This window comes from Apodemus sylvaticus, chromosome 2 (assembly GCF_947179515.1).
Source record: "Apodemus sylvaticus chromosome 2, mApoSyl1.1, whole genome shotgun sequence".
In the NCBI taxonomy this organism is placed as follows: Eukaryota; Metazoa; Chordata; class Mammalia; order Rodentia; family Muridae; genus Apodemus; species Apodemus sylvaticus.
This window is the reverse complement of record NC_067473.1, coordinates 115,183,354-115,209,352: the sequence shown is the minus strand read 5'-3', so window position 1 is coordinate 115,209,352 and position 25,999 is coordinate 115,183,354. Positions and strand designations below refer to the sequence as shown.

Sequence of the window (25,999 nt, the reverse complement as noted above, 5' to 3'; positions counted from 1 at the left end):
GAATGCTTGCCTAGCATACATGGGTTTGAGCCTCAGCACTGCACACAACCAGGTATGGTAGTACATGTATAATCCCAGCACTGGGAATGTGCGGACTAGAGGATCAATAGTTTAACCTTAGTTTACATAGGCAGTTTATGACCAGCTTGAGCTACACAAGACATGAGACCTTCTTGTGTTTGATTTTTTTTGATAATTTAAAAATTCCTTAATAAAGGGAATTTTCTTTTGAGTGAACATTTAAACAGAGTACTGAAGATATGTTTTCAATGCACACAGTAAGCTACAACAATCCCAACCAGACTTTATATTTTGAGGCAAGTCTCAAGGTTTCTGTTTAAGACATTTTGTAGCTTAGGCAGGGCTTGATTCAGCCTCCTGATTTACTGGGCTTATAGGCCTGATAAGGGGAGTTATTTTGACAGGTTGAATTGTTAAAAATTTATAATTTCAGTGCTTATTATCTGTGTCAAATTTGTTAGTTTCTTGAAATGTATTTCTTGTATTTTAAAATCACATTGGAAATAGACTTTTAGCTCTATATAATTTCCGTTAAGTTGTTGGATTATGTGGTTGATATTAAAAATGAAACTTTAATCTTGGTAATGTACTTAAGAATATAGTCATATGATTGTAGACATGTTTTCAATCTCTGAAGTAATTTCATTTATGATAATGAATAGCTTTCCTCCCAAAAAAATATAACATTCCCTTTGCTTTAGATGCTAGCTGTTAATGTCAGAGCTTAGTGGTCATGGTATCAACTGTCATCTTTGACATCTTTGTTTTCTTTTCTTTTCAATCTTAGCTTTTTTGTGGTTGAAGATCACATTTTGCATACAACCCAGGGCTTAGTGAATAGAGCCTACATTGATGAACTGTGGGAAATGGCCCTTTCAAAGACCATCGCAGCACTGCGTACGCACTCGGTATGTGGACGCCCCATATGCTTTCTTACAGCTGCCTATCTGCATACTCTCTGGTGTTACACCCAATTCAAGTTGACATATGTTTTTGGCAACCCCCATTGGAGACTGTGGCAGAGGTTCATTTAGGTTTCTCTGTATCACTGAGCTTACCTTGTTGATTGTATCTGCAATAAGAAACAGTTACTCACATCTGTCCATGATTCTTATTGTGTCCAGCAGTGTTCTATGTATTTCATATATAGGTCTTACTTCATCCTTACTGAGTACAAAGTCATGTATTATCACAGATGCATTTTTATGTGTTTCATATTTATTCATTCAGAAAATACCTTATGTGCTGTACACATTAATATATATAGCTAAATGATTGCTGTCATGTATGTTATGCTCTTTGTTTCTAGTTCTACAATCAGCCCTTCCTCTCTGCTTATCTACACTGAGATGTCTAAGCTTTTGCTGGCTAACTGCCTGCTAAGCTTAGCTAATAAGAGGCATTAGAGGCAATATAGTAGGTAAATTGGTAAAACTTTTAAGATGTCATATTGTCATATTGTTGACTGCTGTCATTCCTTGTCTGTAGTAATTCTTCACTGTTCTGTCTCTTATTCCAGGAAATCTACTTCATTGATATTTCATAACATAAGACTTCTTTATTCTATAAGTTTAATTTAGTGCCAATAACATGTCTCAGGTGTTTGTTTCTGGCAGGACAGTTATCTTAAAATTGAATGTACAATATTTTCAACAACAGTAAGAGTGTAGAACCTTGAAAGAAAAAAGTCTATCAACTAAAACCTACAAGTGAAAAACAAGGAAAGAGATGAAAATGATTGTCATTGAAGTCATAATGTTTTTCTTGAGTGGCAGTGAGGAGCTTCTGTTGAGCACATCGAAGCAGCTAGCACTCCCTGGGAATGGTATGATTGCAGTTACAGCCATTTCCTGTTTTGAATATGCTCTATTTATAGCATGAAAGAATATAAAACAGAAGAAATAATGGGGAGATATCCCCAAAATGTTGAATCCAAGATTAAAATGGTTCCTTGGAAATTTATGAGCATAAATAGGGAAATTTAATCCAAAGATCAAGACTGCATGCCATTTCATGATTGAGAAGATAGAGTCAAAGCCAGAAGTTTATCTTACAGTCACAAAGAAAAAAAAATATGAACAGAATAGCTAAGAAACATGAATAGTAATGGAGACCTTGGAATATAGCTGATTGAGATTGAGAACATGCAATGTTCATCAAGGTGCCTAATAGTAATGGAGTAGGAAAGTGGAATGGAGTCACCTAGTGACATCAAGAGAACTGACAGCAAATCCTGACAGACAGACAGACAGACAGACAGACAGACAGAGTCTTCATCATGTTTGTCACATTAATTAGTCCTATAAAAGGTGGCTTACATTCAAAAACTATTCAGTGGTCATGAGATTCTTTCAAGTAACTGGCTTTAATATCCCCTACCAAGGAATTAAATGATCATATCCAATAAAACACATGAACGAGGCTAGACATTTGGGAAAATTAGAAACATAACTGGAAAACTTAAAATATAGTTGCTTGAGCATATCCACTTATGTTAGCAACCCAGGAAGTATAGGAGAGCTAGATCATTACGGTGCCTTGGGCAATGTGTCCATAAGGAGAAGCAGTCTAGGATACATATAATCTTTGAGCAAGAAGATTGGGGCCATTTTCCATTAATATTAGTTTTGAAACCAAAAAAGGTCCTTTACAAGAGATAGTATACATATGGTAGTAGAACAAACTGAAATACATCATCATTATGGGGAAACTGAGCATACTGCCATCAGACCCTGAGAGGTTACATGAAAAACAAATTTATTGAGGAAACTGGAATATCAGATGTGATGCAATTTTAAATCAGTAGCATATATTCTTTAATCCTCCTGTGGAAACTGTCTTCCAAGTCAATCAAGTAATCAGACATTTGTAGGGAAGGTCATTTATGGTGCTTATTTGAAATTTTTTGTTTCCTGCTTATTTAATGCCTATTTTATATCTCTTATATTGCTTAATGATATTTTTCTTTATTGTATAATTAGACTTAATTATAAGATGCCTGTCTTACTGATTCCATCAACAGTTTGTCACTGTTAACTCTCTTTATTTCATTTATTACATGAATATTGTTATTTGGTGTCATTTGTCATAGTGTCATTAGTGCAGTGTTTGGTCAGGTTATTTTCAATCTTCTGTATTTTCTGTTGTTTGCATATAAAGAAATATATACAGTTATTTTGAGAATGACTTTAGGCACATATCATAAGTTTTGGTAGAAAGTATTTCATTATTGATCATTTAAAAATAATTTATCCATTTCAGTTTTTAATTTTTTTGTATTTTGGTTTATTTGTTACTATTGTGTCTGCCTCTGATGGGGGCATGCATGTGTGCATGTGGGGAGGTCAGAGAACAACTTTACAATCAGTTCATGTGTGTTCAGGGGATTGTATTCCAGTCCTCTGGTTTGTGTTGTTGGGCAACACACACCTTTGATTACTGAGCTATCTTGCTGGCTCCATTTTGTTATCTTCTTTAACCAAAGAATTTCACAGTATGTTTCTATATGTTACGGATCTGTAGATTGTCCTAGTTCTTCTCTGATTGAGCCTTTGCTACCCTGTGCTAGAAAATGGTTAGACTCCTCTTTAGAAATGCCTTTACTAGCTGGTGCATTAGACAATATAATAAGTAAGATATGATTGTTTTCATGAGATATTCTCCCTTTCCCCCATTTCCTTTAGTCCTACTGTTCTGATCCAAACCTCGTGTTAGATTTGAAGAACCTCATTGTTCTCTTTGCTGACACTCTTCAGGTACGTGCATTGTTGACACCTGCTTTTCTGGAGTAGGTTCCATCAGCTTTGAATCAGTGTGTTCTCTCCCAAGCCTGGCTTACTCCGTTGAGCTTTTGCTGTTTATACTTTTCCTAGAGTTAGATCTTTTTACATCTTTGTAGTACATTCCGTGCTTTATCTTGACCCTTTATGCTCTCATATGTACTGCTTTCTTCTCTCAGAGAAAAATGTCTTGTACCATTTGTAGAAATAGACTTTTAAGTGATTGTAATTGCACCATGACACCCATGTGCCTTGTAGTGTGTTCCACTACCATCTTTATCCTGGTGCTTGGTTTGGGCCTTGTTAGAGAAGCATGAGGTATTGGTGCACTGGGAGCAGCTGCACTTTTTCTCTATTCTTGGAGAATTTCTGTGGGTGATGAGTTACCATGGGTAGAACTCACCTGACATCATTATGTTGCTTTTCATATTCATCGTTTTCTTTTATGACCTACCTAGAAGTTTTGATGTGTGTCTTTGAATTTTTGAGAGTAAGCACTCGGATATTAAGTAGAAATGAACAATTCTGCTTCACTTTTTCATTGTTGTTTAAATAATGAAATATCTTTAGCACCTAATTTTACTTCTGTTTATTTGAAAAGTCTCTTTTGAAAACAAATCTATTTTCTTTCAGGTGTATGGTTTTCCCGTGAATCAGCTTTTTGATATGTTGTTAGAAATCCGAGACCAGTATAGTGAGACTCTCTTGAAGAAGTGGGCGGGGGTTTTCAGGTAAGGAGCTGTATCTGTGTGCGTGTTCCCGTCTTCTCTGCCCTATGCATATGCTCCTTTGTGGACTTTACAGATCTAAGGAGCACCAAGAGCACATGGCTTATATTTCTTTTAAATGCTCCAATTTACAACCATAGATGGAAATTCAGTTTCTGTTGCCATTCCTTTCTGCAGCTTTGGTGGCAGTCTGCAACCTATGGCCTGCCCTCAACCGGATACTGTACAGATTTCTTTGCATTTCTTGAAAGTAAAAAGTTTTTTAAAAATGATTCCTTAAATAGTCTATCTGACTAGGAACTATAGGTTTATAAAATACATGGTAATTTGAAGAGTTTTCAAGCCAAGTCTTGCTGTGTTAGCCAGGCTGGTGTGGTGGCTCGTGCTTGTGCAGCACTGGAAAGAAGAGAGAAGATGGGCAGATTCCCAGGATTTGTGGCTAGTAGACCTGGCCTGCTCAGGTGTCCACTTGTCTCCATCTTCCCAGACTAGGATTATCTATATGCATGGTAGGTTCTAGAACTGAATCCAGGCCCTTGTTTTAGCAAATCAAGCATTTTACTAACTGAGCAGACTCCCTAGTCCATTGTTTTAAAAATGTAATCCCTAAAGGTATTTTCACCTTTTGCATATTAATCATATTTTGACAGTGCTACCACCTTTTGGTTATAAACTTACATGTTTTTCAGAGATATTTTGTTTAAAATGGCAATATTTTTAAAACGGGGATTTTGTTCATACAGTTTTCTATGATTGAAATATTTTACTAAATACACAACAACCTGTCAAGAGTAATAGTTTGTAAGTTCTGGTTCCTCACCTGTAAGTGCTGGTTCCAGTAAGTTCTCTGTCTAGTTACTTCAAATGACTTGAACTTGTCAGGCCCATAAAGCACTCTGGACTGAGATGTCTCACGCTGAGGAAACTCACACTTTCCCTTTAGTCACTCAGCCTCACAGGACTGGCCACTCACTCCTCCCAGATTCCACCAATTACTGAGCTGATTTCTAAGCTTTATGTTAATACTTTTTGAAGCAATACAGTAAAATGATCTATTTGTCATTGAAAACAAAAAAGAATTCTAACGAATCAAAATGATTTGCAAAATGATCTTCCAAATGTTTCTGTGTCAACATTAGTACATACTGTGTTTGGAAAGCTCAGTGGCCTGTTTGCTTTGTTTGCTTCCTTGGATAAATGGCAGATTTATTGGTTCACACCATCTAGATTATCTTTTGTCTTCTTGCTCTGTTTTATAGTTTTTGGTTTTTCCTGAAGATCATACATTGGTAGTGGTAGATAAGCCATCGTGAATAGTAGAACTTTAGGAAAATGTTTTATTTTACCGAAAAAGTCTCTTGTGTCATAGACTGACCTTGAACTTCTGATCTTCCTTCCTCCATCTTTTAAGTGCTGGAATTATTGGTGTGTCCTACTGGCCCTGGCTCAGTTTTTTGATAACTCATGTTATAGCTCATCATTATTCTTCTAAGCAAAGAAATGGCATATTGCAGTCCATATTTGAAGCATGTTATTTCAATATTTATTGCAACATGCATACAATAATGGCAAATAATTCTAGAACATCTATTCCCAGAACAGATCTCTTGGGACTGATTCCTTTGTATACATTGCTTTTCATTTTTGTTTTAAACTTTTTGTCTACAGGAAGTGAGCCAAAGTTGTCTACTTGCTTTAATCTTAAGTCAATTTAGTGCTTAACATCTTAGCTTCAACAATGCAGCAAGAGAAAGGAAAAAAGGAATACAAATGGGAACAGAGGAATACTATTATCCCTCTTTTCAGATGATTTGAGTCAATACTTATAAGACTTCTGGACTCCACCAGGAAACTTGAGAACTATTAACCCTAAGCAAAGTTGCAGGATGTAAGTCAACATATAGAAGCCAGCAGCATTTCTAAGACAAGCATGTTGAGAAACAATCCCATATACCTTTCACTGTATCCTCAAATAAGGGCAGTAAATACACAAAAAAAAGAGACCTAGGAATAAACCGAGCCAAGGAGGACACAGACCTCCATGATGGAAAGTAAGGGCACTGAAGGAGTTGAAGAAGACTGCAGAGGATAGAGGAGCTCCCGTGCTTGGGGTCAGTGGGCTAATGGTATGAAAATGGCTCCATTGCCCAAAGTAACAGAGGTTCAATGCAGCCCACTTTGGAATCCTAGTCTATCCTTAATTTTAAGAGTTCTTGCCCATTGCTTATGTTTCCTGGTCAGCTAATCTTTTTGTTTATTTGTTTGTTTGTTTACATTGTTTTACTTTTAAAACTTCACCTTTTAATCTTACTTTTCACAGTCCATGAGCATGCCATTATTTAGTTCAACTCATAATTTTATTAATGTAAATACATAGCCTTCCAGAATCCAGGTGTATGTGATGCAGATAATTGCTTTTATGGGAGGGCTGTGCCTGCAGGTGGTAGAGGAAGCATGGAATAGCCAAAGCGTTCTGTGCTTTCTGTGGATTTCTGTTTGGATTTCCATGGGAACATTTCTGCTTTTGGAGAACTCTTAATGCACGCAAAGAGAGAATTTGTTTCTGGAAAACATTTGTGATTGGTATAAAGCAGAAGATAGAAGAGAAAGAGCATAGCTTAGATTATTGTTAGAAGTTATTTTTCATCTCTGACAGTTCCTACATTAGAATACACTAGCATAGAGTTAGAGTTGTGATTATGATCCAATATATCTCAATAAAATGATCAGCTCCAATAGTCTTTTCTCATTTTTTCCCCACTTACCTTTAATTTTCTTCCCATTTTTAAATCACTGACACTAGAAGGTCATGTTTATAGTTTTTCCACTTTTTTAGAGCTTAGTTTCTCTCTTAATTCCTTTTTAAAATGCCCAAACCAAATGGCTGAATTATAGAAGGGGTGTAGTAAGGACTGTGCAGTGTTCATGTGAGGTTGTGGTAAACATAATCATCAGGCTGCCTCAGAAAACATCTCTGTGTTTTAATCACCCTCTGTTCTCTCTTCCTCTCTCTTCATTTTTATAGAAATATACTTGATTCTGACAACTACAGTCCCATACCAGTAACGAGTGAAGAGACATATAAAAAAGTCGTAGGACAATTCCCATTTCAAGATATAGAACTGGAAAAGGTAAGGGATACTTTAAAGTTCTCTTTCTTTCTTTCATTAAATTAATTTCTCTGAAATTGAGAAATTTCAGTTCAGTAGATTTTAAAATACCTCCAGAGAATTCCTTCTGGGTCTTACAGGTCCAGAATTGCTCATTGGGTATGTGTAAAAGGCTTTGAGGTCCTAGCACATCTTAAGTGTTTGTCAGATCACCGGGATAATACAATTTATTAAAATTCTAAATTCTTAATTTTGTTGTACTGTTCAAATAGTTTCTTTTAAAACCGGACATTTAAACATGCTGTTTTGGTTATATACTTCTATTGTTAAGACAGCACATTGAGTGGCTTCCACCCACCACAGGTACAATGAAGGCCCTTTCTACCCACGCCCTGTGCTGCACCTGTCAGATGTGAACATCTAGACTCAAGCTGTTGTCCTTTGCAGTTTACAGAGTCACTGACACTTGGAATTATATAATTCCAGTGCGCAGTCATCACGAAGGGAAGTCAGGTCAAGAACTCAGAGGAGGAACCTAGAACTTGGAGCTGAGGTGGTGCAGCTTACTCATTCAGGATTTGCTCAGCATGTTCTCTTATACCATACAGCACCACTGTCTCAGGGATGGCATCACTGACCCTGAACTAGGCTCTCCCATGTCAGTCATCAATAAAGAAAATGCCCTACATATTTGCCTATAGGCAGATTTTATTGATTCATTTTCTCCATTAAGATTACTTCTTCCCATATGACCCTAGTTGGCATCAAGTTGACCTAAAAACTAGCCAGTGCAGTTGTCCCCTTATCAGCTACACACACACACACACACACACACACACACACACACACACACACTGCTTATTAAGGTATAACCTTTCCTTTCTTGTTCATGCCCCAAACCTCATTAATATCTCAGTATAAAACATTTTAACTTTCAAACCAGGCAGTCTTTAAAAAGATTAGATGCTAACATTTCAGTCTCTAAAATATTTATAAAGTGTCTTTCAAAGTTTCTCTAGAATATCCAACATTTCTTTAAAATGTCCAAAATTTCTGTAAAATTCCAAAGCCTCTTAGAAATTCCAGTGGCTCTCAACTGTGGACTCTTGCAAAATCAAAAATAAGTTAAATACTTTCTTACTTCAAAAAGGAAGAACTAGGACACAGTCACAGTCAAATCAAACCAAACCCAAAATTCAACAACGTAAGAAGGTCAATGTTTGATGCCTGGTACCCACCCATGATCTTCTGAGCTCCAAAAAGTCACCAATTCTTCTCTGGGTCTGCCCTCTGCAGCATACAGTTTGTTTTCTAGGCCGAGGCAGTGCTACTCCACAACTGTTGCTTTCCTTCATGGTAACCCATGGTAGTGGCATCTCCAAAATATTGGGCTCTTTCCTGCAACCAATAGCCTCTCCTGACCTCTCATGATGCCAAACCATAGCTTTTCTCATCATGACTGTTTGTGCCTTAAGCATTAGTCCCATCTAGAGGACTCTGTACATTAGCGCGCTCAGCAGCCTGCATGTGATGCTGCTGAGGCCCCTGGACCACAGCTTCTGTATGCTGAGCCTGAGAAAGTCCTCTACAATGTCTGCCCTCAGTGACTGCTGGTCTCTTCTAAGTCATCATCGATTTCTAGACTTTAACTAACCAGCATCAATTTTTCTAGTTAAATTTTACCTAAGTAGTTCTCATTTCTTTCTAATTACAGCCAATTATTCAGACCCAGCTGACCAGAATCACAAATTTTTAAAGCTCAAGATATCAAATTGCCTTTTAATGAACTCTCAAACTTTCCTTTGAAACGTCACAAGCCAGGATTCCATCTTCTGCATTGCTTTCAACATTCTTAACTATTAAGTTCTGATGACAGCCCATTAAGTCTCAAACACTCATTGACTTTTCTAGTTCAAAGTTTCAGAGACCTTCCAGAGTTCTGCAAATATCACATGGTCAGGTCTGTTGCAGTCATACACCATAACGTGGTTCTAGTTTTTGTCTTAGTGTTTATATTGCTATGATAAAACACCATGACCAAAAGCAGTTTTGGTGAGGAAAGATTTATTCTAGCTTACAACTCTTAGTTCACAGCGCATCTTCTAGAGAAGTCAGGGAGGGAACTCAAGTTGAGAATATAGAGGCTGGTACTGAAACAGAAGCCATGGAGGACTGCTTCTTACTGGCTTACTTGCTTATAGTCTGCTTAGCCTGCTTTCTTCTACTATCCAGAACTGCCTTTCCACAGTGAGCTGGGCCTGGCCACAACTATCATGAATCAGCCCTCCTTCGGGCTGGAAAGCTGGCTCAGCACTGTGACTACTTTTGCAGATGACTCAGTTTCAGTTCTAAGCCTACATGTGGAAGCTCACAACCATTTGTAACTCCAGTTCCAGGTGTCTGACATTCTCTTCTAGTTTCCTCCAGCACTGAGTGAACATGGTGTATATGCATACATGCAGGCAAAACACATATGTGTATAAACTAAAATAATAAATAAATAAAAGTAATTTGAAAGAAAATGCCCAGCTGGGTAGTTGTGGCACAGACCTTTAATCCCAGCACTCAGGAGTTGTAAGAGGAAGGTGAAGCTCTGAGTTTGAGGCCAGCCCTGGTCTGGAGAGTGAGGTCGAGGACAGCCAGGACCACACAAAGAATCCTGTTTCAAAAAACCAAAAGAAGAAAATATTGGGTGGGAAAAAAGCTCTACAGATTTCCTATATCCCAATCCTATGGAGATGTTTTCTTGAATAAGATTCTTTCTTCTTACATAACCAACAACGTGTGGAGTTTCCATAAAAACTAGTCAGTACACTTGCCTACTCTTTGTAGTATCAGTAATCTTTTGGAGCAGCCTTTTGATACTGTTATGTCAATACTTTACAGAGTAGGACGAAGGGTTCTTCTTTTTTGTATTTGAAATAATTTTAAGTGTCTAAAATGAATTTAGTGATCTGCTTTCAATAATTTCTTGCATTTACAGCAGCCATTTCCCAAAAAGTTTCCTTTCTCTGAATTTGTGCCAAAAGTTTACAACCAGATTAAAGAATTTATCTACGCCTGTCTGAAGTTTTCAGAAGATCTTCATCTAAGGTATAACACAAGACAGTCCAGTGCTGAGATTATTACTCTCTAAATACATGCTCTGTAAAGTGCTTGCTATGAGTTTGGAACCTTGTAATTGTCTTTCACTGTTATGGTTAAAGGGAAAAGCTTTCGAATGACATAAGTATATATTACATTTTAAATAGTATCAGTGGAAATTGTTGTTTAACCTGCTCACTTTACCATTCTATTCTACTTGATGAAAGTTTACAACAAGAATGGGACAGTAACAGTCTTTGGAGTCAGTATTGCTGCTCTGCTCTGTGTCTGCCTTAACCACAGGCTTCTTTGTGTGCTCATGTATTGGTTTAGTCTGCATATACTTTAGCAAATATGTAGTTAGGTGTTCCTTAGTAGTATAGACATTAAGAAGCTGAAAGGAAGGCCTTTATCTTCCTGAGGACCCAGACAGCTAAAGGTAAGTGTTGTAGAAATTCAGGATATGCACAGCAGCCATACTGCTCAGACTAACAGTGCCTGAAAAGGCTCAATACTATATTTGAACTTGCACTTGATAAATTTTCAACAAGAATCAATGAACAGAATGTATCGTGTGTCAAGCCTTTCTGAAAGTAAGTAGGAGTGGGGTTGAGTCACTTCTGTATAGCCATTCTGCTTTAGGTTGAACATATGTCTTCCAGTGTGCCAGGCAAGTGCTCTCCCACTGAGCTAGTCCCCAGCCCTTGTTACTTTCAGATGTTGAGACAAGATATTGCAGAGCTGCTCAGCATAACTTTGAGTCTCATCTATAGCCTCCACAGGCCTTGAAGTTTCTATATTCTTGCATAGTCTCCTGTGTAGTGCCAAACACTGTTAATTATTGTTCTTCTTAAAAATTTTTCTTTCATAAAAATTATGAAACTTGGGATGGTACAATTAATTTTCCCACCTAAAACCAAGATTAATTTTGTAGAAAAGTCCTCTTGAAATCAGATTACTTTTTAAAGGTGAACATCAACACATTTTTTTTTTCATCATGTTTGACGGCTCACAACCTCCCTTACCACACATACCATAGTGATCAGATTACCTCATGTCAGAGGTCAGTCTGTAAGGTCTCACTGTTTGTTACTGCTGGGAAACAATTTCAAAATGGCCTCTACTCATTTACTTTTATTTTGGTACTCATTTTAACTTGGAGTCAGAGATCACTTCTTCTATTAGCGTTCTCTCAGAATAGATGTAGTTTGTCAAGAAATTAATGTGTATAACAGTAGTTCTCTCAAACAAAGTGTCACACAGAGAAATGTTAGTTGGAGATTTTTTATGCAACTTTAAAAATTATTTTTCTGAATGAATAGTTTCTCTCCCATCCTACTATGTTGAAAGACATGTAGCTATTTTGAAAGTTCTTATCAATAGCAGGGTCTCCTATAATAAAATGATACTCTGACATTTTTTTAAATTTATTGATATGTTTATTTACATTTCAAATGATTTCCTCTTTTCTGGACCCCCACTCCCCAAAAGTCCCATCAGTCCCCTTCCCTCCCCCTGTTTTCCCACCCAACCCTTCCTACTTCCCTGTTCTGCTTTTGTTTTATACTGCTTCACTGAGTCTTTCGAGAACAAGGGGCCACTCCTCCGTTCTTCTTGTACCTCATTTGATGTGTGGATTATGTTTTGGGTATTCCAGTTTTCTAGGTTAATATCCACTCATTAGTGAGTGCATACCATGATTCATCTTTTGAGTCTGGGTTACCTCACTTAGTATGATGTTCTCTAGCTCCATCCATTTGCCTAAGAATTTCATAAATTCGTTGTTTCTAATGGCTGAATAGTACTCCATTGTGTATATATACCACATTTTTTGCATCTACTCTTCTGTTGAGGGATACCTGGGTTCTTTCCAACTTCTGGCAATTATAAATAGGGCGGCTATGAACATAGTAGAACATGTATCCTTATTACATGCTGGGGAATCTTTTGGGTATATGCCCAGGAGTGGTATAGCAGAATCTTCTGGAAGTGAGGTGCCCAGTTTTCAGAGGAACCGCCAGACTGCTTTCCAGAGTGGTTGTACCAATTTGCAACCCCACCAGCAGTGGAGGAGTGTTCCTCTTTCTCCACATCCTTGCCAACACCTGCTGTCTCCTGAATTTTTAATCTTAGCCATTCTGACTGGTGTAAGGTGAAATCTCAGGGTTGTTTTAATTTGCATTTCCCTAGTAACTAATGAAGTTGAGCATTTTTTAAGATGTTTCTCCGCCATCCGAAATTCTTCAGGTGAGAATTCTTTGTTTAACTCTGTACCCCATTTTTTAATAGGGTTGTTTGGTTTTCTGGAGTCTAACTTCTTGAGTTCTTTATATATACTGGATATTAGCCCTCTATCTGGTGTAGGGTTGGTGAAGATCTTTTCCCAATTTGTTGGTTGCCGATTTGTCCTTTTGATGGTGTCCTTTGCCTTACAGAAATTTTGTAATTTTATGAGGTCCCATTTGTCAATTCTTGATTTTAGAGCATATGCTATTGGTGTTCTGTTCAGAAACTTTCTCCCTGTACCGATGTCCTCAAGGGTCTTCCCCAGTTTCTTTTCTATTAGCTTCAGAGTGTCTGGCTTTATGTGCAGGTCCTTGATCCATTTGGATTTGAGCTTAGTACAAGGAGACAAGGATGGATCAATTCGCATTCTTCTGCATGCTGTCCTCCAGTTGAACCAGCACCATTTGTTGAAAAGGCTATCTTTTTTCCATTGGATGTTTTCAGCCCCTTTATCGAGGATCAAGTGGCCATAGGTGTGTGGGTTCATTTCTGGATCTTCAGTCCTGTTCCATTGATCTGCCTGCCTGTCACTGTACCAATACCATGCAGTTTTTTAACACTATTGCTCTGTAGTATTGCTTGAGGTCAGGGATACTGATTCCCCCAGACTTTCTTTTGTTGCTGAGAATAGTTTTAGCTATCCTGGGTTTTTTGTTATTCCAGATGAATTTGAGAATTTCTTTTTCTAACTCTGTGAAGAATTGAGTTGGGATTTTGATGGGTATTGCATTGAATCTGTATAGTGCTTTTGGCAAAATGGCCATTTTAACTATATTGATCCTGCCGATCCATGAGCATGGGAGGTTTTCCCATTTTTTGAGGTCTTCTTCCATTTCCTTCTTCAGGGTCTTAAAGTTCTTGTCATACAGATCTTTCACATGTTTGGTAAGAGTCACCCCAAGATACTTTATACTGTTTGTTGCTATTGTGAAGGGGGTCATTTCCCTAATTTCTTTCTCAGCCTGCTTATCCTTTGAGTATAGGAAGGCCACTGATTTGCTTGAGTTGATTTTATAACTTGCCACTTTGCTGAAGTTGTTTATCAGCTGTAGGAGTTCTCTAGTGGAGTTTTTTTGGGTCACTTAGGTAGACTATCATGTCATCTGCAAATAATCATAGTTTGACTTCTTCCTTTCCAATTTGTATCTCTTTGACCTCCTTATGTTGTAGAATTGCCCGAGCTAGTACCTCAAGTACAATATTGAAAAGATAAGGAGAAAGGGGGCAGCCCTGTCTAGTCCCTGATTTTAGTGGGACTGCTTCAAGTTTCTCTCCATTTAGTTTGATGCTGGCTACCGGTTTGCTGTATATTGCTTTTACTATGTTTAGGTATGGGCCTTGAATTCCTGTTCTCTCCAGGACTTTAAGCATGAAAGGATGCTGAATTTTGTCAAATGCTTTTTCAGCATCCAATGAAATGACCATGTGGTTTTTTTCTTTGAGTTTGTTTATATAGTGGATTGCATTGATGGATTTCCGTATATTGAACCAACCCTGCATCCCTGGGATAAAGCCTACTTGATCATGGTGGATGATCGTTTTGATGTGTTCTTGGATTCGGTTGGCAAGAATTTTATTGAGTATTTTTGCATCGATGTTCATAAGGGAGATTGGTCTGAAGTTTTCTTTCTTTGTTGGATCTTTGTGTGGTTTTGGTATCAGCGTAATTGTGGCTTTGTATAAGGAATTGGGTAGTGTTCCTTCTGTTTCTATTTTGTGGAATAGTTTGAAGAGTATTGGTGTTAGGTCTTCTTTGAAGGTCTGATAGAATTCTGCACTGAAACCATCTGGTCCTGTGCTTTTTTTGGTTGGAAGACTTTCTATGACACCTTCTATTTCTTTAGGCATTATGGGACTGTTTAGATGATCTATTTGGTCCTGATTTAATTTTGGTATTTGGTATCTGTCTAGGAAATTGTCCATTTCCTCCAGATTCTCCAGTTGTGTTGAGTATAGGCTTTTGTAATAGGATCTGATGATTTTTTTGGATTTCCTCAGTTTCTGTTGTAATATCTCCCTTTTCATTTCTAATTTTGTTAATTTGGATACTTCCTCTGTGCCCTTTGGTCAGTCTGGCTAAGGGTTTATCTATCTTGTTGATTTTCTCAAAGAACCAGCTCCTGGACTCGTTGATTCTTTGTATGGTTCTCTTTGTTTCCACTTGATTGATTTCAGCCCTGAGTTTGATGATTTCCTGTCTTCTACTCCTCCTGGGTGAATTAGCTTCTTTTTGTTCCAGGGCTTTCAGGTGTGTCATTAAGCTGCTGGAATATGCTCTCTCTCTTTTCTTTTTGGAGGCACTCAGGGCTATGAGTTTTCCTCTTAGCACTGCTTTCATTGTGTCCCAAAGATTTGGGTATGTTGTGCCTTCATTTTCATTAAATTCTAAAAAGTCTCTGATTTCTTTCTTTATTTCTTCTTTGGCCAAGGTGTTATTGAGTAGAGTATTGTTCAGTCTCCATGTGTATGTGGGCTTTCTGTTGTTTTTGTTGCTATTGAAAACCACTCTTACACCATAGTGATCTTCTAGGAGGCATGGGATTAGTTCGATCTTCTTGTATTTGGTGAGGTCTTTCTTGTGACCAATTCTATGGTTGATTTTGGAGAAGTTACCATGAGGTGCTGAGAAAAAGGTATATTCTTTTGCTTTACAGTGAAATGTTCTATAAATATCAGTCAAATCCAATTGGTCCAAAGCTTCAATTAGTTTTACTGTGTCCCTGTTTAGTTTCTGTTTTCCTGATTTGTCCATTGAGGAGAGTGGAGTGTTGAAGTCCCCCACAATTATTGTGTTAGGTGTAATGTGTGCTTTGAGATTTAGTAAAGTTTCTTTTACGAATGAGGGTGCCCTTGTATTTGGAGCATATATGTTCAGAATTGAAAGTTCTTCTTGGTGGATTTTTCCTTTGACCAGCAAGAAGTGTCCCTCAGTGTCTCTTTTGATGACTTTAGGTTGAAATTCAATTTTATCTGATATTAGAATGGCTACTCCGGTTCGTTTCCCGAGACCATTGGCTTGTAAAATTGTCTTCCAGCCTTTTACTCTAAGGTAGTTTTTGTCTTTGACATTTAGGTGTGTTTCCTGTATGCAGCAAAATGTAGGGTCCTGTTTCCTTATCCAGTCTGTTAGTCTATGTCTTTTTATTGGGGAATTGAGTCCATTGATTTTAAGAGATATTAAGGAATAGAGATTATTACTTCCTGTCATTTTTGATGTTATTTTTATATTTGAGTGATTATCTTCTTTTGGGTTTGATGAAGGAAGGTTATTATCTTACTTTTTCCAGGGTGTAGTTTCCCTCCTTGTATTGGAGTTTTCCTCCTCTTATTCTTTGTAGAGCTGGGTTTGTGGAAAGATATTGTGTAAATTTGGTTTTGTCATGGAATGTCTGGAGTTATTTGGTCTTGTCCCTGGCTGGTGTTTGGGCCTCCTGAGGGGCTCTGGGGCTATTACTGCAACACTATATGGCTGGGTTACCCCTGTAGCTGATTGCTGATGTGCTGCCTTCCTCTTGGGTGCCCTTGCAGCTCTAGTGTGCTTTGCCCCAGATTGTGTCTGTGAACCAGATGGAGCCCGTTTGCACCTTCAGGGAGTGCTGATGGTGTATGCTGCTCGGACCTTTTCCGCTTGCTGATCACTCTGCTGGGCAGCAGATCTCCCAACCGGGTTGGTGCATACAGGCTAGCCTGGCTGCTCAGGCCCTGGGTCCAGGTAAAAGCTTGGGAGGCCAAGGTCCGAGCAAAGTTCCCCTTGGGCTATGACTGTTAATTGGGTCTGTCAGGTGGCCAGGATGGAGGGCGTGTGCGCTCAAGCTCCCTGAAAGTGCAGGGAGAGTCTGCTGGGCTAACAACCTCATGGGCGGGTTGACACACAGATGGCCCACCAAGCCGCCCAGTTCTTGGGGTCAGTCCAGGGCCTCTTGGGGCCTAGACCCCCGCTTTGTTAGCCTCAGGCTATGCCTGTTATGGCTTTGCCTGCTAGAGCTCTCTGGCGTCCTATAGGCAAAATGGTGGCGAGCGCACCGGCGCTGGGTTGGCACCCCGATGGCCCCCTGAACAGCCCAGGGCCTGGGTGCAGGCCAACGCCCATCGGGCTTAGACCCCAGCGATGTTGGCCTCGGGTTATGTTTGTGTACCTCAGTCTGTCCGATCTCTCTGGAGTCTGAAACCAAGATGGAGGCAAGTCTCTCGTGACTGGTGGGAAGCAGAGTTCTGATGTGGCTTCTGTGTGGTGAAAGGCACCGTAAATCTGCAGGTGCTTGCAGCCCCGCTGGCCAGCGAAGGTCAGTGGTCGTGGGCGCAGGGCCTAACTGGACCCTGTGTCACCTTGGTTCCATTGCTGATTGCCCTTCGACTGGACCAGCCACTGCTGCATTGCTGCCGCAGCCGCCGCTCAGTCTTTTTGATACTCTGACATTTAAGTAAAAGTTCAGTGCATACATAGATTTTATTTTTCTACACATTGTGAAAATAAATCTTTGTAAATAATTTTGGGTTGTTTTTACTTTCTAAACTTAAAGTAAAGACAGAAAAGAGTTTGGAGGCTATGTTGTTTGGGTAAGTTCCTTAATTGCTGAATATCTCTTAGGCAACATAGAAAACAGGAGAGAAAAAGTATCTTAAGAGAACATTAAAGTTACTTTGAAATAACACTTTATCCCAGTCTAAATAGCCATCATCCAGAAATCCAACAGTAAATGTTGGAGGGGATTGCTGGTGGGGTATAAATTAATGTAGCCATTCTGAACATCAGTGTGAAGTTGTATCAAAAAATTAAATATAGAGCCACCATATGATCCAAGTATTATACCCCTTATTTATATCTGAGAACTTATCTCTGTGATAATATTATCACAGAGATATTTATACATTCATGTTCAATGTTTCTCTGTTAACTATTGCAAAAGAATGGAACCAGCCTAAATGTCAGTCAACTCATGAATTGTTAATAAAATCCTAGTACTTATGAAATAGAATACTATTATACTCTAAAGAAAATTAGAATCTCTAAATTGCAGAAAAATGGACCTATTTAGTATACTCAGTTTTTTATTGGTTATTTTATTTATTTACATTTCAAAGCAAGGTCACTCAATCTCAGAAATAAAAAACCCTTATATTCTCCCTTATATGCAAATCATAGCCTGTAACGTTACATTCATATTTGCAAACAAATACATGTGTGTAGTATAACATGTAGAAGGTAAACTAAGCAGATAGTTTTAGATGAAGATCAACAAGTGCAGTTAAAGGGCTTGTAAACTAATTGCTCTTTGAGTTTTAACTCCGTTATAGGTGTGTGTGATAAGTCCAATATAATTGATACTGAAAGTATAAAATCTAATGTGACATTCCACAGTTTCTGAATGACTCCTTTCCTAAAACCGTACAAGTTTGCCTGCATTTAAAGTATTCAAATGTGAACAAATAATCTTGGCAGAGTTCTAAAGGTAGACTTTTTTTTTTTTTTTAAAAAAATGAAGGCAGCATAAACTTTTAACAGAACAATGTCTTAAGGTGTTAAAATACTTGGAATACTTCCTGGCACGTAGTATGCATTAGGTGGTACTGCTACCTTCACAACTTCCTCTGCTGCTTCTAATCATGCTACAACTGTTATTATTGCGAGACTGCTGGTGTTTGCTCATTTGCTGACTAGTTACCCAGGCTGTAACTGGGTTCATCATTTACATTTCAGCTCCACTGAAGTTGATGACATGATTCGTAAGTCTACAAACCTGTTGCTGACTAGGACTCTGAGCAACTCTCTGCAGAATGTCATTAAGAGGAAGAACATTGGCCTTACTGAGGTAAAGTGGCCATGCCAAATGTCCTGTGCATGCACTTTGCCTGTCTCTATTACTGGTGTCAGAGGTCTCAGCACTTGTGTCCCTTGGTCCATGTTACTTCCTTGGGTTATTGCTTTCAGTGTCTTCTGAATATGACTGGTAAGTTGCTCTATCACTGTGTTACTTGTTTAGCAAAAGCCTAGTGATTCATGTTTTAGGCTGGAGAGAAGGTAATGGCTTACTACCTCTCCTAGTAAAGGGAGAAATTTCCTTCCACTCAATTGTGGCATATTATAAACTGAAGGTTTTACTTACTGATATCTAGTCCTAAAATTTGGAAATTTATGAGATTCCCTTTTCTTAGGAAATTAGTATTTCACCATTACATCTCACCTTACATTCACTGAAGTTATTGTGCCCACAGTGAATTTAGATTAGGGAAAATTTTTCTTCAGGAAGAAGATTGAAGGTTGAGTTCCTTGTAGAGCTAGTATAGATTCACTGTTAGTTCCTCTAGGAATAAAGAACATTTCTAACTGCATAAAGCCAAGGATGAGGGTGCAATTCAGCAAATAGTTAATGGTACCAATCCATACCAAAGACAACTGTAAGCCAGAAGAACATTGGCATGGAGTCTTTCTTTCTTTGCACTAAGATAAAGAACACTATGACGTATGACATGGCTATGATGGAATTGTAACAGTTTTTAAAAGTTGAAAGTCCATATAGCTTTAGGGTTCTTTCCTTATTCTTCTGTGTTTGCTTCCTTTCCTTTTCCTTTCCCTTTCCCTTTCCCTTTCCCTTTCCCTTTCCCTTTTCCCTTCCCCTTCTTCCCCTTCCCCCCTTCCCCTTCCCCTTCCCCTTTCCCTTTCCCTTTCCCTTTCCCTTTCCCTTTCCCTTTCCCTTTCCCTTTCCCTTTCTTCCCCTTCTTCCCCTTCTTCCCCTTCTTCCCCTTCTTCCCCTTCTTCCCCTTCTTCCCCTTCTTCCCCTTCTTCCCCTTCTTCCCCTTCTTCCCCTTCTTCCCCTTCTTCCCCTTCTTCCCCTTCTTCCCCTTCTTCCCCTTCTTCCCCTTCTTCCCCTTCTTCCCCTTCTTCCCCTTCTTCCCCTTCCCCTTCTTCCCCTTCCCCTTCTTCCCCTTCCCCTTCTTCCGCTTCCCCTTCCCCTTTTTCCCCTTCCCCTTCTTCCCCTTCCCCTTCCCCTTTTCCCCTTCCCCTTCTTCCCCTTCCCCTTCCCCTTCTTCCCCTTCCCCATCTTCCCCTTCCCCTTCCCCCTTTTCCCCTTCCCCTTCTTCCCCTTCCCCTTCCCCTTCTTCCCCTTCCCCTTCCCCTTCTTCCCCTTCCCCTTCCCCTTCTTCCCCTTCCCCTTCCCCGTCCCCTTCCCCTGCCCCTTCCCCTTTCCTTTCCATTTGGATTTTTCAAGACAGGGTTTCTCAGTATAGCCCTGGCTGTCCTGGAACTCACTCTGTAGACCAGGCTGGCCTCAAACTCAGAAATCTGCCTGCCTCTGCCTCCCAGCATGCTGGGATTACAGGCGTGCGCCACCACCACCCTGCCTGTGTTTGCTTTCTATTGCTTGGAATAGAATAAGATGCCCTATTATGACATTTCAAATGTGTTGATATCAAGATTTATTCTCAATTACTGAGTACGTATTATAAATATAGTATTCTTTATTATTTAGAATCTACTGTATTTTGTATCTATATTGATGTTAATATCTCTGTTTCGAGCTAAAGAGAGTGAACATGAGTAATTCTAAGCTTCACATCAGTAATTAGTTCAGCATTAGTTTTGGGATAAATATTAAAAAAGGTTTCTTGTAATGGAAAACTGAAATAAACTTTGTTCTTTCCTCTTTTCATTACTGGAACAATTAGAATCAAAGGCTTGTTCTGGCAGCCTTACCAAGGGAGGCTTCTGCCCATCCACATTGGGTTAGTCAAAGGGACAGAGAAAGGAGATTGATTCACTGTGGCCACATTGGGAAGAGGAGCAAATAGATCCAGTGATTCCCACATTCGTCTTCAAGGTCCTGGTATGAAGTGTATGCATAGCTAAGCAGCACCTGTCAAGGTGTGGTCCTGCCTGTCACTGAGACAATATTTTTTGAGCTCCAGGCTCTCTTATAGGAAGTCTAAAGTTATCAGAGTCTGAGAAATTTCCTTCTAGGAGACAATTTACTCCTCTGTCTGGCACCAGCCCTTTTCTTCCCTAGCATGTGGTTACTGGGGAGAAATTCTAATTCTTTGAAGTCCATTTTCTGAATAGTCTAATAGCCAAAAGGAAGATACAAGTGTCTCCCTTTAGAATATCTTTCTTCCTTCCAGGATGAGTACATTTTCACAATTAATTAATTTAAAATACTGTAACTGTTCTGGCAGAAATGATGAACATGTAAGATAGTAGACCCAGAGGTATGCTTGTATGCCATAGCTCATATACAGATTTGGAGCTGTGATTATAGCAAGACTTAGCAGACCTGAAGCAACAGCTGCTGCTATTGTGTTTTGTCATTTAGACAGGAAACTACATAGCTGTGTCCTCTTATATCTCACACAGCATATATCTCCTGCCTCTGTTCCTAACAACAGGCAAGGTGCTCACATTAGTTATGATAAGATACTGTATAGTCAAGTCAAAAATTTGAATGATACCTTAGAAACTGGAACTAGTAGTCCATTTATTCTGGTATTTTATTTGTTTTGGTTTTGGAAATGCATAAACTAAATAGTGAATAAAGCTTTTTGAGCCTGCAGGGATGGGAGAGATAAAATCCCTTTAGTCAAAGGTTAATTCATTCTTATGAATGAGACTTGTGTTGCTGTTGCTTTTTGGTTTTTGTCACATTACAGATTTTGTAGCTGGGAGCTGTCAAGCTATGTGACTTCTCACCTTATAGCTTTGGGTCAATGCAAGCAATTTCAGGGTGGTAAATTCTCTGCTTCTGGAAACAAGACAAAAGCAGATCTAAGAGAAATAGATGCATATAGTAATTCATAGTTGAAAACCTGTAGGGCTGATGCTATTTAAGATGATGGCTACATTTCTTTTCTGAAGTTGTACAGAATAGAGTACCTGTCATAGTCCTTTGGGTCCCTTTGGGCTGTATAGGATCATCTGGGGCAGTGATCCCCTCAGGGCACACTGTGTTGCAGCTCTCTGACTGCATGATTGTGCTTCCTACAGGGCGCACTCTCACACTTATTCTCATACCAGCAAGGAGAAATGGAAAAACTTCTTGTTCCTAGTGGGATTAGATTTGTTTATTTATTTTCTTTGAGTGAAGTTTTGTTGATGTTGTTGTTGGTCCTTTGTTTTTTGTTTTTTGTTTGTTTGTTGTTTGTTTTTTAAGATAGGGCCTTGCTGTATATTTAAGACTAGACCCAAATTCTCATGTTTCATGCTTCAGCTCCTGATTGATTTTTACTAAGGTAATTTTTGTCATTATATTGTAAGAGCTGGTGTTTACACCATATTTTTTTCTTTGCTCGATTGCTCACATAGGACTTGATATCACAAATAATGAATATCTAGTCTATTGTTAATTCTGTGTCCTTGAAACAGTGTCTAGGATGGTTTGGAATGTGAGTTGGGATTCATGTCAAAGTTACCCTCCAAAGCCTCTCCCTTACAAGGGTTTTTGATACTGTTGTTCAGTAGTGAAGCTCATCAGACCTCGTTAACAGGCAGTATTTCCTCTGAAAATGACATGGCATGTGTTATAATCCTGGAATGTTTTAATAGTCTATTCTATGCTTGGCAGTGAAACACTTGAGGAGTGACTGACAGCCCACTCACGCAATTCATGCTGATCTCTTGTGTTGACAGATCTTTTTAAAGTCGTGATAAATTACTACTGTGCCCAGCATAGCCACCTCCTCTTTCATTTTTTTTAAACTGCCAGAATCCTGCAAAACAGAACAATTTTCTTTTTGACTGCCACTGTTTTTTTTTAAATTTCTGTAGCATGACATGATTCCTCTTATTATTAGAATTTCTTTTGATAGACAGAATATGTTCCTTATAGGTAATGCTGATTTTAAAATGGAAGTCTCTAGTTCTCCAGTTTAACTCCTTTCCATTTCTGACTTTTACATCAAGACAGCCTTTGCCACCTTCTATGTTTCATCCCTTTTATCCTTTCTGAAGCACAGTTGGAAGCTAATACTTTTGGGGGGAGGGGGTGCCATTTTCTTTGGTGATGTAAATACCAATAAATTGCCCTTGCTCCAGTGAGTTACCTCCTACCTAATCTGGCAAGAAATACTGATTAAACTCAGTGGGCCACAGACAAAGATGTGGAAGTGAGCAGGAGCTTCTTGGAAAGAAGGATTCCAGTTTAAGTAGGGTTGATGGGATTGAAGGAGTGAAAATTCCTAAGATACGTTATGTAATTGTTTGAAATCCAAGCAATTAAAAAAATTTTTTAGAAGATTTGATTTAGATGATTTTCACGATAGTATGATTTTTGTCCTTTAAAAGAGAAGCAGGATTCCAAGCATATACCCCACCACTCAGCCACACCTGTAGCTCAGAATGAAGACTCTTTAAGGATCTTTTGTATAGGAAGAGGGAAACTCTAATAATAACAAAGTATTTAATGTTCATAGTGACTTTCTGGCTTAGAAGTTATTATATACATTTTCTTTCTCAGCAAACGGATTGATAACATTGGAAAAACTTTTGTCAAGTCCAAGGATTTTGTTTTTTCTGCCTCCTATGTTCAAGTTCTTTCTCTTCGGAACTAAGGGAGTTTTACCATCAAGGATAGCATATCTGTGTTTCTCAGGCCTAATTCTAAAATATCTCCTGATTTTTCAACTATGCTTTTTGTTTTACTGGATGTTGAATCATTTGATTCATTTGGCAATTATGTTTCTTTTGTAGGGCCTATGATTAAGACTAGTACCTTTGTTTTGTTTTGTTTTTCAGATAGGGTTTGTCTGTGTAGCCCTGTCTCTTCACACCAGGCTGGTCTCCAACTCATAGATCCACCTTCCTCTGCCTCCAAGTGCTGACCCAAAGGTGTGTGCCACCACCACTTGAGTTTAGCCTTTAAAAAAAAAAAAAGAATATATTTACTTATATAAATAAGTGTCACTTTAAATGGGAAAATAGATGTTCCTGGAGGCTTAGGGTGGTTATTTTTGGGAGGGGCCTTCCTGTAAGGTGCAACCAGCTGACAGCTCAGGTACCTTCTGAGCTGTCATCCATTGGTGAATACCTGAATGAGCATTGCGTGTGCTTACTGTTTTGTAGCTTGTTCAGATTATCATCAATACAACACACTTGGAGAAGTCCTGTAAATACCTGGAGGAATTCATCACCAATATCACTAATGTCCTTCCTGAGACGGTGCACACCACCAAGCTTTATGGTACCACAACGTTCAAGGTGAGAGCACATCAGCACAGAGGGGATGCCCGTTGACAGTGCGTGGACAGGGTCTGGGCCATTTCACCACTGAATTTGTGTCCACAGCATGATTTAGGACACCCTTTTGAGAGTAAGGATGATTTTTGTTTGGTCTTCACGTTTCTAGAAAACAAATTTAAACATGAGGGTGATATGTGCGTGTTCAAAACAACCACAAAATTTCAGCATTATCAAGATAGTGTGCTTATAGCTGACATGAATATTAACTGTAATGTTTATTTGGTAACTCTTCTTTTCATGTCTAACTTTTTAAATATTAAGTTTTAGTGACAAATCCTTACCCCCAATAGTCAGCTATTTTCTAATTATAAGCCCATGCACTATTTCTCTCTATCAGAGAAAATGACATCTTTGTAGAACAAAGGAAAGATTAGTGGTAGATGAGTTTCTGAAGCATAAGCACCTACTTTTAGAAGAATCCCATGAGTCTTAATAAAATCCTGTACATTAATCATCATGGATAGTTTCATCCAATTTTCATGGATATTTATCAGAAAAATGTTGTAGTTTTAAACAAAAAAGAGTGAATTTGATATATAAATGAACCTGAGTAGCGCCCAGGCTGGTCGTGTAGCTCTAGCATGTCTGGTGTTCTGTGTACACCAGGCTGGCTTCACACCCACAGAGATTCCGACTGCCTCCTCCCTTTGAGTGGCTGGGATTAAAGGACAGCACCACACACCAGGCATGGTTTGAGTTTTGTTGTTATGTGCTTGTTTCTGTTTTAAAACATGTTCTGTGACAGTCAAAAAAAAAAAAAAAGACTGAACAAAATAGTCTCTCTTGGTTTTATGGAGCTTATATTCTAAGGAGCTGATAATAGCTGATAAGATTTGCTAGAGCCATGACCTGGGGTGTAGGGCTGGGTTGATGTCCTGAAATCATATTCAAACCCAGAATTGTTTAGATTTCTATAGATGTGCATTCCCACTAAAGGGGATAGTAAGACAGTGGATTTGGTCACATTCAGGCATGGTAAGGGATCTACTTAGCAGTGTTGTATCAATCACCGGTAGAAATATGAAGAGTTCCTATGGTAAGGGGCCAGTCAATGTCTGCCCCTGTAGGACATCATAAATACTGTAGCTCTTACTCTGAAGTTAGATATGAAGTTTTTAATTTGGGGCTGTGGTGTGGTGCTCTGATTTATCTTTGAATGTAATAATGGTTGTTATGTCATTGTAAATTAGTAAGTATGGAAGGTGTTAGTTAGGTTGGAGGCCACTGAAATAGTCCAGGTGAACAATAATGCTCATGTGGAGTAGACTTTGAAGTAGAGAAATGGCTTGGAGGCAGAAATGGCAGGTTTATCTATTGTTACACACACACACACACACACACACACACACACACACACACACACACACACACAATGCTTATCATGCTGATTCTGTTCATTGTTGCCTACATGTATATGTTTCTAGGGCTGACCACTTGGTTTTTTGAGAACCACCTAGAAGGCTTATCTCTAGGGAAGACTAATTCTTTTTTAGCAGTTACTAATTGTTTGTTGGTCTTAGAATTAGGGGTTGGGCCCATGAAATTTCCCCCATATGCAGTGGGATGTCAGCTAGTGTTAGAATTATTCAGGTCTTGTTTAGGTAGCCATTTGGTTGAGATGTCATGAATATACCATCCCTGCCATAAGAGGAAGGCATATATGTTACAGCAGAGTTCCTGGTCTTCTGGGTTTTTTGCTTGTTTGTTTGTTGGTGGTTTTTGTTTTGGTTTGGTTTGGTTTGGTTTGGTTTTTCAAGACAGGATTTC

At 38.8% G+C, this 25,999-nt stretch overlaps 1 protein-coding gene across 6 annotated transcripts in view; it reads left to right on the top strand.

Moving 5' to 3' along the window:
• Positions 1–25,999, top strand: part of Exoc6b (exocyst complex component 6B) — a 521,360-nt gene that overhangs the window by 252,480 nt on the left and 242,881 nt on the right. For 5 of the 6 annotated variants that reach the window (XM_052174153.1, XM_052174155.1, XM_052174158.1 and 2 more), the window contains exons 11-17: positions 809–929; positions 3,705–3,776; positions 4,434–4,531; positions 7,554–7,659; positions 10,622–10,731; positions 18,707–18,818; positions 24,056–24,190. In XM_052174153.1, coding sequence (XP_052030113.1) covers positions 809–929; positions 3,705–3,776; positions 4,434–4,531; positions 7,554–7,659; positions 10,622–10,731; positions 18,707–18,818; positions 24,056–24,190 — 754 coding nt within the window. The remainder of the gene's footprint in view (positions 1–808; positions 930–3,704; positions 3,777–4,433; positions 4,532–7,553; positions 7,660–10,621; positions 10,732–18,706; positions 18,819–24,055; positions 24,191–25,999) is intronic. The other variant, XM_052174154.1, reaches the window with a different exon arrangement.